General features: G+C 37.2%; 1 protein-coding gene across 8 annotated transcripts in view; it reads right to left on the reverse strand.

Annotated features, from left to right (window-relative positions):
• Nucleotides 1–17,269, reverse strand: part of PPARG (peroxisome proliferator activated receptor gamma) — a 147,769-nt gene that overhangs the window by 34,819 nt on the left and 95,681 nt on the right. For all 8 annotated transcript variants that reach the window (XM_025377456.1, XM_025377458.1, XM_025377454.1 and 5 more), the window contains one exon: nt 8,075–8,213. In XM_025377456.1, the coding sequence (XP_025233241.1) occupies nt 8,075–8,213 (139 nt within the window). The remainder of the gene's footprint in view (nt 1–8,074; nt 8,214–17,269) is intronic.

Raw genomic sequence — 17,269 nt, forward strand, 5'->3', positions numbered from 1 at the left:
GAAAATTACTGAACTTCTCTGGTCTTCAACTGATTTATTTACTGAATGAGGAACTTAGAAAAGAAGATTCTAAAGTTTCCTTCCTCTAGCTCTAAATTTAGCTCTAAAGTTCTACAAATGTCTGCATAGTACTCGAGAACATGCTCTGCTCTCTTTTTAAAAACAGTATGTGTCTAGTTTTTGAGGCTCAAAGAAAATACATTCTGTCTGTTCTACAGATCTGGCACCTGTCACACAGAGCAACTTCCAGAACACTGGCACACAGTTTCCTATTTGGAATAATTCATCATCTACAGAGAAATCTGGTATCTTGGTAAAAAAAAAAAAAAAAAGATCAATATCAGAACTGGTAGGCTCCCTTCAGGAAGACTGGGTTTGATAGAGACTCACTAACTTCTGGGAAAGCATATTAGCATTCCTTTATATAACATACTTCTGTTGAGCAGAATGTAGCTACTACTAGCATGTCATAGATTCCATATTGTGTATTTAGTACTGACACTGTTGAACACACAAACATCAAGCACATGGAATAGTCAGATGCCTGCTTTTTGGATCTGGGTACAATGCTAAGAAACAATTAATCGACATGTTTTTAAAACATCTACCTAATTGTAGGAGCATTAAAGACAAATGCTACTTAATTACAAAGGTTAATTAAAGCAGGTTTTCAAAATAATAAATCAATAGAAAATAAAATAATGAAATAAGACAAGTCTTATTTTTGTCTTTCCACATCTAAGGGATGAATTTGCAATCATTATCAGGCTTTTGAAAATTAGTAAGGCTATGTCTTATGGTCAATTTTTCCACTTTTTATATGTTTGCTGCATATAAGCAAGATATTTATAACACGTGCTTTTCACATGGCTGTGCCAATAAGTTGTTTTCCCATCTCTCTTTAAAAAATTTTTTTTTTTAGAGACAGGGTCTTTCTCGATCACCCAGGTGGGAGTGTAGTGGCATGACCATAGCTCACTGCAACCTTCTGGGCTCAAGCAATCATTCTGCCTCAGCCTCCCAAATGGCTGGGCCCACAGGCGCACATGACCACGCCCAGCTAATTTTTAATTTTTTTTTGGTAGAGATGGGGTCTCGCCAAAACTCCTGGCCTAAGTGATCCTCCTGCCTCAGTCTCCCAAAGTGCTGGAATTGCAGGTATGAGCCACTACACCTGGCTCACCTCTTTCCTTCCTTCTTTCCCTCCCTTCCTTTTTCCTTTTTGTCTCCCTCCCTCCATCCCCTTCCTTCCTTCCTTCCTCCCTCCCTCCCTTTGTTCCTTCATTCCTTCCTTCCTCCTCCTCCTCCTTCTATTCTTCTTCTTCTTCTTTTTTTTTTTTTTTTTAAAGAGACAGGGTCTCATCCTCTTGCCCGGGCTGGAGTACATTAGTGTGATCTTGGCTCACTGCAGCCTTGAACATCTGGGCTCAAGGGATGCTCCCACCTCAGCCTCCTGAGTAGCTGGGACCACAGGCATGCACCACCATGCTCGGCTCACTTCTCTTTCTTGAGGGAAAAAAAACTTGTGCCTGCTGGAGGTTCTGCAGGATTTGGCAATCTAATAACTATTCTTTTGTAGTTCCTCTAAAGTAAAACAAGAAGCAACCTTTACCATTTTTCAACTATTTGTAGAGGACGTTTAAATATTTTCTTAGGTTTCTTTCAAAAATGAAGATGAGCAAAACACCACCAGCTCACCTCCTAACTCAATCTCTGATTCCCTGAAGTCTTCCTGACATCCTTTAATTCATTCACTGAACACTTGTTTGATGGAACACTGTGCTACGCCGATGGGACTGGAGGAAAGGATGAAAAGGACTTGTCTGGTAGGGGAGACTGGATATGTTACACAGATGAGTCTCTCTAGTGTACCTCTCTGTGCTACTCTACTATTACCTCCTCTTTAAGTTATCTTTCCTCCACCACTGAACTTACTGAAAGAGTTGTTTTCACTGCGTCTGTGTTTGTCACTTTCTATTTACTTCTCGATCTACTGCAATCTAGCTTCGGGCTCACTGGGATTTACCGAAACTTTGTAAAAATCCTGAATGCTTTTCTCACAGCCAGAACTAACGGCCTCTTCTAAGTTCTCAATAGACTTGAGCTCTCCAGCATTCTCCCAGCCTTTAATGCTGGCGACCATCTCCACCTCTTATTTCTAAAATTTCTTGTCCTGGTTCCTGCTGTTCTGGGTCCTCTAACTTTCTGCCAGCTGCTCTCCAGATCTCTCTGATGGTGCCTCTCCCTTAGCTTGTATTCTGTGGTCCCTAGTATGACCTCTCTAACCTACAACGGGTGCTGATGATTCCTGCTCTCTCTTTACTGAAATGTGGAGCCTTATTTTTCACGTCCTCCTGTATTCCTCTATACATAGTTGCTGGATACTCCATAGGCACCTCTAACACAATATAAAACTGAATTTAAAATTTTCTCCTCCAAACTGGCTCTTATTCCTGTGTTCCTTTCTTGGTTAATTCATTCTATCGCCCAAATGAGATACCCTAAATAATCTTTGACAACCTCTCTCCCTTCAGGCGCTTTTATTCATTGGTCACTGCTCTGATATTTCTCTCAATTTCCTTTCTTCTCGCCCTTCTCAATGTCTTATTTCCTCATATTGCATTGGTCTTCAGATGAATTTCCCAATTCCAGTCTTTTCTCTATCATTTTTACTGCTATCAGTAGTTTTTTTTTTTTTTTTTCGGTAATATATATCTGATCACTCTCTTGCTTTTTAAGGCAGAATATGGTATCACAGGAAGGCATGAAACACATAGAAAAGGAAGAGCAGGGAATCAGAAAAGTCTCATGGGAAGGAAGGCATTTGAATGAAGACTTGAATGTCAGGTAGAATTTCCACAGGGAACAGACAGACACATCAACAGAGGCCCAGAGGTATCCAAGCATAAGCCATTTTCCAGGAATAGCAAAATGCAGGGTTTGCCTGAAGTGTGAGTGGAAAGTGGGCAGGGGTGGGGAAAGGAGGTAGGCTACAACATGGATGGTTCTGGAGTCCACACAGGGCAGAGGGACAGGGTAGCCGGAGCAAACGTGTACTGCCACATGCATTAGGACTTGGTTACCTTTTCTGAAAGTTAAGATTTGGGTAATTTTTCTTTGCACAACCAAGAAGACTAAAGAAAAAAATGTAATAGGTTAGCCGGGCACGGTGGCTCATGCTTGTAATCCCAGCACTTTGGGAGGCTGAGGCGGGCGGATCACGAGGTCAGGAGATGGAGACCATCCTGGCTAACACGGTGAAACCCCATCTCTACGAAAAATACAAAAAATTAGCCGGGCTTGGTGGCGGGCGCCTGTAGTCCCAGCTACTCGGGAGGCTGAGACAGGAGAATGGCGTGAACCCGGGAGGTGGAGCTTGTAGTGAGCCTAGATCGTGCCACTGCACTCAAGCCTGGGCGTCAGAGACTCTGTCTCAAAAAAAAAAAAAAAAAAAAAGAAATAGGTTAAAGTTGAAATCTATTTGCCATTCAGAATTTTTCCTTTTCTCAATATACACTAGAGCTGCTATTTGCAAGGCACTGAGAGAACTACCTTAAAAATGCTGAGTGTCACAAAAATTTGTGAAATCATTTTTCTGGATTTTTATGAAGCCACTGAGAAATTATTTTGAAAGTTGTCAGTTTCTTAAAAAAAATTAAAAACTCTCTCTCATTTATATCATAAGACATCCTAGTCAGCAAAGCTAAGATTTCACTAGCTTTTAAATTTATGAAAAACATATTTTTAACCAAATCTCAGTGTTATAGAGAAAACCTAACTGAATGATTCATAAACAACATGTCAATTCTTCTCTAGATTATTTTCTTAAATAGGTCAGGTGCAGTAGCACTTTCATGTAGTTTCAGCAACTCCAGATGCTGAGGTGGGCCCAGCCTAAGCAACATAGTGAGACTCCATCTCTAAAAATAGTAATAATAAATACATAAAATTTTAAAAATAAAAAGTGCACTTAGCCTAAACTATTTTATTATTTAGTTCATACATAAAAAAAGAGCTCTGAATATGAATTATTCACTAGTCAAAAAAAATTTTTTTTTTTGAGATAGGGTCTTGCTCTGTCACCCAGGCTGGAGTACAGTGGTGCGATCATGGCTCACTGCAACTTTCACCCCCTGGGCTAAAGCGATCTTTCCACTCCAGACTCCCGAGTAGCTGAAACCACAGGCGCGCACCATCACGCCCGACTAATTTTTTGTAGTTTTAGCAGAGACAGGGTCTTGCCATGTTTCCCAGCCTGGTCTCGAACTCCTGAGCTCAAGTGGTCCTCTGACCTCGACCTCCCAAAGTGCTGGGATTACAGGCATAAGTCACACTGTGCCCGGCCCACTAGTCAAAATTCTTAATGACTAAATAATTTTATTAAAAATAAAGAGGACAAGGCCAGCGCAGTCGGTGGCTCATGCCTAATTCTAGCAATTTGGGAGGCTGAGGTGGGATCACCTGAGGTCAGGAGTTCGAGACCATTCTGGCCAACATGGTGAAACCCCATCTTTACTAAAATACAAAAATTTGCTAAGCGTGGTTGCGGGCACCTGTAGTCCCAGCTACTTGGGAGGCTGAGGCAGGAGAATCGCTTGAACCTGGGAGGCAGAGGTTGCAGTGAGTTGAGATCATACCATTATACTCCAGACTGGGTGACAAAGCGAGACTCTGTCTCAAAAATAATAATAATAATAATAAAATAAAAATAAAGAAGACATATTTTAAAAATGTGATTACTATAAAGGACTTGCCAGCAAGATTTTAAAACAAAAATGACTACTTTGAAAAACTATAAAAATGCGTGCAAGAGCCCATCTGACTAAAGAAGCAACATTATCCATGCGTCTTTTTTCAAGATTCTGCAGACACCAGCTTCACTAACAAACAGTAGTTGATGCAATGATCACTTAGTAAGTTACATGCACCACTGAGTGGCCTAGGAAGCAGGTCTGTATTTCTGCTTCATTTTCGTTTTGAGCTTTCCTCTAAGGGCAGTGTCTAGACACAGTAGTGAATTGATTGTGCTTGAGATGACTCAGGAAGGCTTCTGAGCAATCGGTGGAATTAACCCATGGTCTAGAAATGATGGGTTGTTAAATGACCAAAATAATTAAGAACGTGTGTTTATTTTCGTTACTTGCAGGAAAAAAATACGTTTCTGAAGCATATCAATCAGTCCATCAGCTGGGTACTTTTCCTACCCCATGCTGAAAGTGAATATTTGAGAAGTTATGTTTCTAACTGGAAGAATTCTGAAACTATGTTCTTCTACAACGTGTAGGTGATATGTCACAATGAAAATGAAAGTTCCCTCTGAAGAGCTGTAACGCTACATAACCCAGGATGCCATTTATACTTTCTCTAGCCCAGAGGCTCTGGATTTCTGCTCTCGGGCTACATCACTAATCATCAAACCAACTGCCCGAAATTGCTGAGCAATTGATCACAATATATAGACCTGACTCAGATACATAAATTATATTTTTATTTTATGGTACCAAAACATATAGGTGAAAACTTTTAAATTCAGGCAATTGACATGCCAGGTGCCTACATATTTGTGAAGACCGAAGCAATGTAAGACACAGAATAGCTGGTTGAAAAGTGAAAAATCCAGTGAGTTAGGTTGTTTGATTATACAGAATCACAGAATTTTCAAAGTGAAAGGACATAGTGATCACTGATTTCAGTGCCTATCCAATAACATTAGCAAGAGCCCTTAGGGTTCCCTACTGGTTCCTTCAGAAACCTCCTTCAAAGCTGTGAGTGCATGGCCAAAGGGGAAGCTACATTCATCAACCAGACTAATCAGAGACCAGAGAGCAGAAATAAGGTTAACACAGAATGGAGTACATTTGCTTTGGGGGACGTCCATGTTTTCTTGCACATACTGAAAACAGCTGGGTGCTGACTTTGGTATAACACTCAGAGCCTCTTTCGATAAAAAGGCATTCTATATGAACAAAAACTCTGTTGGCTTCACATTGGTCAAAGCAATGGATTTTAAATAGTGACTCAACTTCCTAGAAAACTTTGTATTTAGAAATGTTTTCTTCATGCAGCTAACAGGCAAAACTAATCAAAACCTTGTTGTTAGTCTGATGTTTTCTTTTCTGTGTGGCAAACAAACTCCCATAAAAACCTCTGAGGTTTTTTTAGTAATGTTTGCAATTTTTTAAGTGTTGAACTGCCTAAGTCTCTGATGTCGTGACACTTAATTCCTATATTTTCTTGCTTTTGCTAGAACTGAACGAACACTCCCTATCAAGATTGACCCCCTCTAGAGATAAAATAAATTGTCATATGAAGTCAAAAGATGACCTATCAAGTTTATGATAGCTTTCTTTGACTTTTAGGGGAGGAGAAAATCATACCATCCATACTACATAGGTTGGGGTTTAAATAATATTTGCCTATAAGCAATAAGCAATTGGAGATTGATTTTAAGTAAACATATGCAATGCGTAAGCACCAGGAAATATATTTTACATAAATGTATGCACTGCCTATAAGTAACAGGAATTATATTTTACATGAATGTGTGAAGTGATAATTTTTTAATAGGCAAAAAATAGTGTTAAAAGTGGAACTGGCATGCTTTCCTAGGCTATCTCAGTGATAATGACCTCAAAGTCAATGATTTCTTCATGAAGATGAAATAAGTTTATTGCAACTTGATTGCATCACCTAAAATATAACCCTTGACTTGGAAACTTGCCCTTATGTTTTATGAGGTCTGAAATAAAAAGGAAACTGATGGAACTGAACCAGCAAATTATTTTGCAATCCATGACTACAGTTGTATACAGCAGATGTAGTCAATTGTTGAGGAAGGTTGGACCAAATTTCCATCCTGTTCAGTACTGCTGATAGCTCTATTCAAAATACATTCTTGCCTTTAGAGGAATTGACCCATAGTAATGATACAGATAGAATTTTGTGAACTATTTTTAAAGGGTAGGTTATTAATCAATGAGTGACTCTCAAATATCTTGATGGTTTCCACTGTGAAAACCAAATATCTGCATGATAGAGCAAAAATTTAATTTTCTCAGATGCTTTAGAGTGCATATAGATGAAAACTGCCTTCTCACTAGATCAGTTTTGAGAGAGATGAAAACAAAAGAAAGAAAAAATAGGATAGCTGATGAAATGAAACTTCGAATTTAATTTGGTCATGTTGGCATTTTTTATTTCTTGAGTGCATTGAAAAGAACTGATTAATACTTGACACATATAATACTACCAAGTTATACCTAAAATTTATTTTGTCAGCCAGGCAACCAATGAGAACTAAATAGTGATCAAGAATCATTTTTTCAAACATGTTTGTCTTCCAGGACTTTACTGAGTTAGTTCCACAGATCACGAAAACAGGGGTCTTTTCTCAGGTCTTCTACATCATTTCCCTTAAGTTGACACCCAAAGTCATAAGCTTGACTTTAGACACAGGTTTCAAAAGTAGAAAGTTTTATTCTCTTACGTTTCTATGGCATTAAAGTTTTGCAGAACTATAAAAATAATTTGTTTTACCCTTTCCACAACTCATGGATGTTCCTTGAAGTGAAGGAAAGGAACACTTGTCTTTGCATAATAAAGAGCAAAAAAAAAAAAAAAAAATTAATTAATTAATTAAATAAATCTAAATTCTCACATGCCACTTAAAGTTCCAGACCCAGACATCTTCAGGATTTTCTTACGTTTAAAGTAGAAAGACACTACTGATACACACAAGTAAATATAATTCTCTATTTAATGCATGAAGCAATATAAAATTTAATCACGATGATCATTATATTTGTTCTAAAACACTAAAGTTTTTCCCATCATCCCCCAGATTTTTCAAGTCTCTTCTCTCCTCATGGCAAATGCCCAACCAGAGAGAGAAGGGTTCTATAATGAAACGTTAAAAACACTGACCTAAATGAGAAATGTTTTATCGACATGTAATATTCTAAATTCTGGCATTTGGTGGAAAACCTGTACACATTTTTGGCAATGGCCTTAGTGTCCACTGGTCTGGCAGCTATAATGAGAATAATAAAGTATACGGTGATGACTGTTTACTCACCATTATGAGACATCCCCACTGCAAGGCATTTCTGAAACCGACAGTACTGACATTTATTTCTACTTTTTTTGTGGATCCGACAGTTAAGATCACATCTGTCATAGATAAGCTTCAATCTGATTGTTCTCCGGAAGAAACCCTGCAAAGGGATATATATAAATATATGTATATATATTATATATAAAAAAAGAAGCAAATTTTAAGTCTTTGTGACACATGGAAGCAGCAACCTACGGCAAAAGGTTTACTGGCCTGGGAATCAGAAAAAGCAGGTTCTTGACACGGTTCTGTCACTGGTGACTTTAGACAAGTCACTTAACCTCTCTGGAACTAAATTTTCTTTGCTGTAAAATAAAGAACCAGAGGATCTCCACGTCCCTTTTTTAGCTCTTAGACACTGATCACATCCAGCTGCGGCTTTCACTGGATCTTGGCTCCACATTTGGTTTTCAGCATGCTCTAAGAAGTGCTCTGGATTTAATGTAATGCAAATAAAACACCATGTAATCAGTTCAGACTCTCTGCAAATCATTCCAACAGCATGCCCCAGCCTTTGTAATTGTGCTAAGCAGCCTGGCAAAGTTATAATCATTTCATTCTAAAATCTGATCAGGGCCAATAAAAATCCACATGTGGATAATTTTTTTGGAATTCTCTATGTTGCATAATTTCCTGCAGAATTTGTTTCACTTATTCATGCTGCTGAAAGTGTGCCCCATCATTGTTGTGGCTTACAGACAGAAAGAGACTATGGCAAATAACATGAGAAGTAATCAGATAAATCCTCACAAAATCGACTGCTATCTCAAAATGGCAAATACGTCAATTTGAGGCCAACTGAATATTCTGCTATATTTACATCTTTTGGAAAGAGCTGAAAAAAATCGAATTGGACATGTTTTCTGACTCCATTTTTTGGGTTCATCATATTCCTATTCATTTCTATTGTGTTCATCTCCATAAAATTTAATTGCTAATTCTTTCAAATATATCTGGCGTTGTTTGGTGCAAAAAGCACTGCATTAGTATTGCTGCGATCATTGACATGCATTTTGACTTTCTCCAAATTTCCATTCTGAACTCTGGATGTTCTGATTACTTGACAGCTTCACTTAAATAACTAATAGCCATCTCTAAGCCAGCCTGTCCAAATTGAAGTCCTGACCCTCCCCTACAAACTCACTTCACTTGCAACTTTCTCCATCTCGGCAGATGCAACGCCATCCTCCCAGATTCTCAAGCCCAAATCCTTGAAATCACTCTTGACTTATTTCTTTCCTCAAGAAGAAAGCTTTCTCTAAATACACACTTGCCTGTTTCCTTCATCGCCTTCAAGTTTTGCGTCTCACCTCTCAATGGGGCTAAGCCAACTTATTTAATACTGTGGCCTGTCCCTGCCCCACCTCTCTTCTGGAACTCTTGATCCTCTTGACTTTGCTCCAGTTTTTCTTCTTTCCAATAGCACTTATGACTTTCTAACACACCACAGAATTTACTTATTACTGTTTAAGTGTTTATTTTGTTCCTGCCCTCACTGCTCAATTAAAATTATAAGCTCCTCAGGGGCAGGAATAGCCTCTTATACCCCTGGATGGAATCCAAATGCCTATGATAGTGCTAAATTAAAATTTGTGGAATTAATATAGATGTCACGTAACTTCCTTTCTGGGCCTCACCTTTTTCAACTGTAAAATGAGAAAGCACTTCCACCTCTGGTGGTTTGTGACTCCAAATTATGACTGAGATGTTACAAAGGCAATAGGCTTGACAAAGTAACCATTATTCTCAATTTGGGTTTGTCATTTCCTTGATCTTTAAGAAAATATAGGCTGGGTGTGGTGCTCACGCCTGTAATTCCAACACTTTGACAGACTGAGGCGGATGGATCGCTTGAGTCCAGGAGTTCGAGACTAGCTTGGGCAACAAGGTGAAACCCTGTCTCTATTAAAAAAAACACACAAAAATTAGGCAGGTGTGGTGGCATGCACCTGTAGTCCCAGCCACTACTCTGGTGGCTGAGATGGAAGGATCACCTGAGCCCAGGAGGTCAAACTGCAGTAAGCCAAGCTATGATCACACCACTGCACTCCAGTCTGGGTGACAGAGTGAGACACTGTCTCAAAAAAAAAAAAAAAGAAAATAAAAAAAGGAAGAAAATACAGTTTTATCACCTACTATGTAAAATGAAATAATATACTATTTAATTTTGCTTGTTTTGAGGCTTTACTAAATGGTATTATACTATATGTAGTTTTTGGGACGCTATTAAAATTTAGTATGAGGTTTCTAAAATTTACGTTCTTTTTAGTGAAAGACTATGATTTACTCATTTTCATAATTATATAGTATTCCATTGTATGACTATACTATAATTTATTAGCCTATTTGCATGCAGATGAATGTCTGAAATGTCAATTTTTTGCTATTGTGAGAAGAGTTTCTCTAAATATTCCTGTAAATATTTTTAAGTAGCATTTCTGGGTTGTACAATGTGTGAATATTACATTTTACAAGATAATGCCAAATTGTTTTCCAAAGTGTCTATCAATTTACACTCCCCACAAGCATTTTATGAAAGTTCTAGTCTCTTCCACATTTGGTGTTGTCAGACTTCTTAATTTTGACAATCTAAAATGTATAAAATTGAATGTAAATCTTGATTTGTATGTCCCTGGCTTTTCACTTCCCAATTTCTAATTGTCTTTTCCTTAAAATTGAATTTTAGACTTTTAAAAAATATGCTAGATATTAATCTGTTGTCTGTTACAGATGTTCAAATATCTTCTCCTCTGTTTGGCTTACTATCCTTGAAATGTACTTTTTCAGTATTTTTGTTTTCTTAACCAATAGATATTTCATTTCACTCTCATTCTTTTTTTTTGTTTTGTTTTTTGTTTTGAGACAGAGTCTCACTCTGCTGCTCAGGCTGGAGTGCAGTGGTGCTATCTCGGCTCACTGCAACCTCCGCCTCCTGGGTTCAAGCGATTCTTGGGCCTCAGCCTTCTCGATAGCTGAGATTACAGGCATGCACCACCAAACCTGGCTAATTTTTTTTTTTTTTTGGTATTTTTAGTAGAGATGGGGTTTCACCAAGTTGGCCAGGCTGGTCTTGAATTCCTGGTCTCAAGTGATCCACTCACCTTGGACTCCCAAAGGCCTGAGATTACAGACGTGTGCCACTACGCCTGGCTCACTCTCATTCTTGAGAGATTACTGAGTACTCAGTTATTCACTCTTAACACTTTGAATTCTATTATCCTTCTGCTTCCATTTTGCTGTTGAGAAGTCTCTTGTCAATTTACTTCTAAGATGATCTACCTTTTCTCTTTGATTGCTTTTATACTCTCTATTTGTCTTTAGTATTCGGCAGTTTTACTGCAGCTTGTTTGGGCATGAATTTCTTTTCATTTATCTTCTTGGACATGTTGTTTCTGCATTACAGCTTCACCTGTTCATCAGTACTGGACTCCAGTGAGATAAGTAGTAGACTTTCTTATTCTAGCCTTCACATTTCCGCACACCTCTTTTTTATTTTCCATTTTCTTCTCACTACTTACTCACTAATATTGATTGCCAAAGTAAAAATCAGAACAGAAGCAAAATAACATGAAAATATATAATTATACTGGCAAAAGTAAAAACAAACATTTCTCACTAAAGTTCACTAGTGAGAACAGTTTTACACTTTACTCTTCCCCTGATCAGTGAAGAAGACATACCTCTTTAATATTCAAAGATCCTATGAATCCTTCAAGAACTAAGAGCCTTCACATTCCAAAAGATCCTGGACAAGACATATTCTTTAAGACACTGCTGGTTTCATTCTTGGCAATTTCTTTGCATATCTCTTTCAGTTTCAGGTTTTTCTTCTGCTATGTCCAGTAAGCTATCTAATCCTTCCATTGAACTTTTATTTCAGTAATTATACTTTTAACTTTTAGAAGGTTTATTTTTTTTTTCCACTTGCTTTTCAAATCATCCTGGTTATTCCTAATAGTTTATTGTTGCAAGCCTATGCCCTCTTCCTTTAAATAATCCATAATAGCTGCTTTATATTCTGTATCAGGCAATCCCAATTTCTGCTTCCCCCGGGAAGAGGAAGAGCAGGGAGTCTGTATCAGTTTTCTTGTTTTTGATGAATGTCATTCAAGATGATTAGCTTCTCACATGCTTGCTGACAGTATTTGGAACACACTTCTTGACCTTAAACTGGGGGACTCCTACAAGGTCTTAATTAGGAATTCAGTAGCCAGCAGTACTGCTGACTTACAACTATTTCAGACACTCTTGAGAATCCTGGCTTAATTCAGAAGCCTTACACTCAGCTCCTTCTCACTGATTGCTCAGAAAACTACTACAGGCATCCGCCTTTGGGGCAACGATCACTCCTGTACCTCTCTGGGCATCTACCATGGGGAAAACCCTGACCTGCTAAGTGTGCCTGCAGCTCATAGTTTCGAACTGAGGGTTTATTTGTTTCATTTTGTTTCATTGATGTTGTTTTGGAGAGTTTTCTCCACCTCCTGTGAGATCAGCAATGTCTTAAAGAATATGCCCAATGTAGAATTTGCTGGCAGTTGAAGTCTCTTTAATTCTCAAAGGGTTCTGAGGACCTTCAGATATCAAAAAGGTTTTGTTTTGTTTTGTTTTTGTTTTTTCTCACAGATGAATAGAATGCTAATGTATAGAACTGTTCCCATTGATAACAGTTGGTGAAATTTTTGTTGTTTACCATTGTGATCACAGATAATGTTGGTGAAAATTTTGATGTTTACCATTGTGATCACAGATATTTTATGATATTCCTTGACTTCTCTTTTGATTCTTGCTTTTTTAAGACTAATATTAGTGGGTGAAAATGCTACTTAGCTAGTTGACAGCTGGATGGCTCACAGAGTGCTCAGCTATTTGGCATGGCTAGGAGAGGAAGATTTTTTGATAAGAGAATTGTTGATCCCTTCCTTACACCATATACAAAAATTAACTCAAGATGGATTAAAGACTTAAATGTAAGACCTAACACAATAAAAACCCTAGAAGAAAACCTAGGCAATACCATTCAGGACATAGGCATGGTCAAAGACTTCATGACTAAAACATCAAAAGCAATGGCAACAAGAGCCAAAATAGACAAATGGGATCTAATTAAACTAAAGAGCTTCTGCACAGCAAAAGAAACTATCATCAGAGTGAACAGGCAATCTACAGAATGGGAGACAATTTTTGCAATCTACCCATCTGACAAAGGGCTAATATCCAGAATCTACAAAGAACTGAAACAAATTTACAAGAAAAAAACAAACAACTCCATCAAAAAGTGGGCAAAGGATATAAACAGATACTTCTCAAAAGAAGACATTTATGCAGCCAACAGACATACGAAAAAATGCTCATCATCACTGGCCATCAGAGAAATGCAAATCAAAACCACAATGAGATACCATCTCACACCAGTTAGAATGGCGATCATTAAAAAGTCAGGAAACAGACGCTGGAGAGGATGTGGTGAAACAGGAATGCTTTTATACTGTTGGTGGGAGTATAAATTAGTTCAACCATTGTGGAAGACAGTGTGGCAATTCCTCAAGGATCTACAACTAGAAATACCATTTGACCCAACCATCCCATTACTGGGTATATATCCAAAGGATTATAAATCATGCTGCTATAAAGACACATGCACACGTATGTTTATTGCAGCACTATTCACAATAGCAAAGACTTGGAACCAACCCAAATGTCCATCAATGATAGACTGGATTAAGAAAATGTGGCACATATACACCATGGAATACTATGCAGCCATAAAAAAAGGATGAGTTCATGTCCTTTGCAGAGACATGGATGAAGCTGGAAACCATCATTCTAAGCAAACTATCACAAGGACAGAAAATCAAACACTGCACATTCTCACTCATAGGTGGGAGTGGTACAATGAGAACACATGGACACAGGGTGGGGAACATCACACACCGGGGCCTGTCAGGGTGTTGGGGGAGGGATAGCATTAGGAGAAATACCTAATGTAAATGACGAGTTGATGGTTGCAGCAAATCAACATGACACATGTATACATATGTAATAAACCTGCACGTTGTGCATATGGTACCCTAGAACTTAAAGTATAATAATAATAATGATAAGAAGATAACCTCAAGGTTATGGTTTTATTGCCCTGTAGAACATTAACCATTTTGCATCTTATTTCAGGATTCTTTCTTTCAGTGACTATATATTCTTGGTCCCGCAAGTTCTTCTTTGAACTAGATTTACCATCCTGCTTTTTCCTTGTTAACGCGTTTTAAATAAATCTTTAACACATGTTCAAAAAAAAGAAGAGAATTAAGTTTAACTCTTATAATGGAAATTTCTGACATGACTCAGCTGATGCCTTTCAAAAGTATATCACATTTTTTGTGATGATTCAAGGTCTTTCAATGAATAAGCATTCTAAACATTATACACTGTGTATGTAAATAAAATCTTGAACTGAATACACAGATCCTAGTATACATCTTGGAACTTGATTTTACTTTTTTACACTGAGTTCATGATAACCAAGTGTTTTCTTGTCATCTGACTCAAGGAATCTAGAGAAGTAGATGTAAGGATATTATCGAGTGCTTTTCTGTAAAATTATTTATTGATTTACAGAACAAGGCCGGCTTCTCCAAATTTTCTTCATATTACTGATGAAGAAACACTCTAATAACACTCTTCTTTATTATTTCACAGTCCACAGAACAATGCATTTTCAACAACTTACTCTTCTGATGATCAGGAAGTCTGTGATGTGGTGTGCTGCAGATGCATCAGTCACCATTTCAGAAAATTATTTTGTGTATATATTTACTCTAATGTCTGCACATTTGTTTGTTAGAAAGTGATTCCTATTTTTCATATCATTTGAAAAATTTTCTTTGATCTCTCCTTAATTGCTTTAATTTTAACAAAACATCAGGGACAATGAGACCTCAGAATGGCATTGTTGATTTTACAATGAAATTAACAGCCCTGTGCTAGGCTTGCACTTGGCTTTCCCATGAAGCGTTCTGGCCCCTGGAAGCTGGATTAATAAGCTACAACTGGCAGGTGAGAAGAATTAAAACTCTTTCTGAAGTAGGGATGAATAGACATACAAGTGGCTAACAAGCATCCAGCATTCTTCTGTATACAGAAATACAAATGTAGATTACATTGTATTGTACAGTAGATTGTATTTACCGTATCTTTTGGTATGGCTATGGTTCTAAAATGATCTTTCACTAAAGACAAAAAATAGGATGGAACTTATCAAAGAAAAAAATATATGTCCAACATGTAAACAACAAATAAATGATAGCTTTCCAAGCTCTAAAGTATATATATGTTTCAGTTGCTAAAGGTTTTATTTTACATAAGTTTGCAATATTAACACACCCAATAATCTGTAACTATTTCACCTTAATTCAAACCCAATCTACTCATTCCCATCTGTCTGACTGAATTTTGGCAAGAATCACTAATATAAACCTGTTCCATTTACACTGTAAAATTGTTTAGGAAGATCTACCAACAGTTGTTTTATGTTGTGTTTATTCTTTTCAATCCATAAATAAGCCTGCAGCTTTGTGGTCAACTGTATTTTAATTATGAATATAACCCACATTCTACTGTAATAGCAAATGTGAAGCTGCCAAAACACCTCTCAGAAAATACATGCAGAGGAGTTAAACACATTTGCTAATTTCACTTTCCTGGCTTTTTATTGCGTATTGGTGATAAGCTAAGGCGATGTCTTTGATGAGTGACAGCCACTGGTCTAACGCAGCAGTATTCAGAATGTGGCAGCAATAATTTTGTTTAGTTTCAAAGTAGCAAAGAATGAGCAACTGCATTTCTTCAGAATGAAAAACTGCATTTCTTCAAAACGAGACTGAAGGCTTTATGGTCGCAAGACCCTTTTACTCTTTTTAAAATTATGGAAGATCCCAAAGAGTTTTTGTTTATGTGGACTATCTTTACTGACATTTATCACACTAGAAATTACAACTGAGAAATTATTATATACAAGAACATATAAGCAAACATTCCATTAGCTACCAGAGCTATGTCATCATCCTACATCATGTAGCTTGCAGAACACTCCACATACACTCCTGAGAGAATGAGAGTGAAAAAAGTAATAAAAATCATTATTATGAATATAGTTTCAACTGCATGGATGCCTTGAAAGGGTCCAAGCCCCAGACCACACTTTGGGAACTGCTGATGTATACCTGAAGAAGCCAAATGATATTGTTTCATTATGTAACCACATCGTACCAATATCATCTGAATCATTTTATAGATGAGAAAACCTGAGTAGGATGTAGCTAAATAATGACATATGCAAATGTACTTCACACAGTATCTAGTACATAGTAAGAATTCAATAAAAATCAGAATAAGAATTCAAAAAAAGTTTCCTTTTTCAATCCATCATCCATTTAGGAACCAAGATGTCCTAATTCTTTCCCAACTGCAGTTCTATATCTTTACGCCAAATAAAAACCCCAGCGGAGGCAGGGTTTATTTTATAAGGTAAATATTTACGAACAATTTATTCTGTGCAATGAATATATAATAAATGCTATTTTATTCATTGGGTATATTAAAATTATTTTAAAAGACTGCATATCAAAATATAAGTGGATTCACACATTTTCTTTAAGTAGTATATTACTAAATGTTTGAATTTTCCAAGAATAATATTTTTCTTATTCTTACCTTTAAAACTTGTAGATGTCTATTTTCCCTTTCCAAGTGAGTAAAACTTTCTTTACATTTTAGTCTAGGAATTCTGGAATTCACATTTTGGATGGTTTGCAAATTACTGCAGGTTAGTGTACAATATGCTTAGTTTTCTTCTATGTTTGTTTTTTAATCCATGATAGCTTAAGGACTCCCCTAGAGTCTTCAGGTTTTATTAAGTGTTTTTTCTCCCTCTCTGCCTTCTTCTACTTTCTAATCCTAACTTGAAGGCACCTGGATTTCCTCCTCTCTCTTCTCTTTTTTGCTACTCTTCTTCCCTGCTTGCTTCTAAGTTTTAGTGCTCTCAGAACTTAGATTTATCACTATAACCAACTACTGACAATGTTCCTGTCTTTCCATTTTCAGTTGTTTTCAGTAATGTTAGCTTTCCACAAATTTGTGACTAATAGGATTATGGTGGAA

The sequence above is a fragment of the Theropithecus gelada genome, chromosome 2 (genome assembly GCF_003255815.1).
Source record: "Theropithecus gelada isolate Dixy chromosome 2, Tgel_1.0, whole genome shotgun sequence".
Taxonomy (NCBI): Eukaryota; Metazoa; Chordata; class Mammalia; order Primates; family Cercopithecidae; genus Theropithecus; species Theropithecus gelada.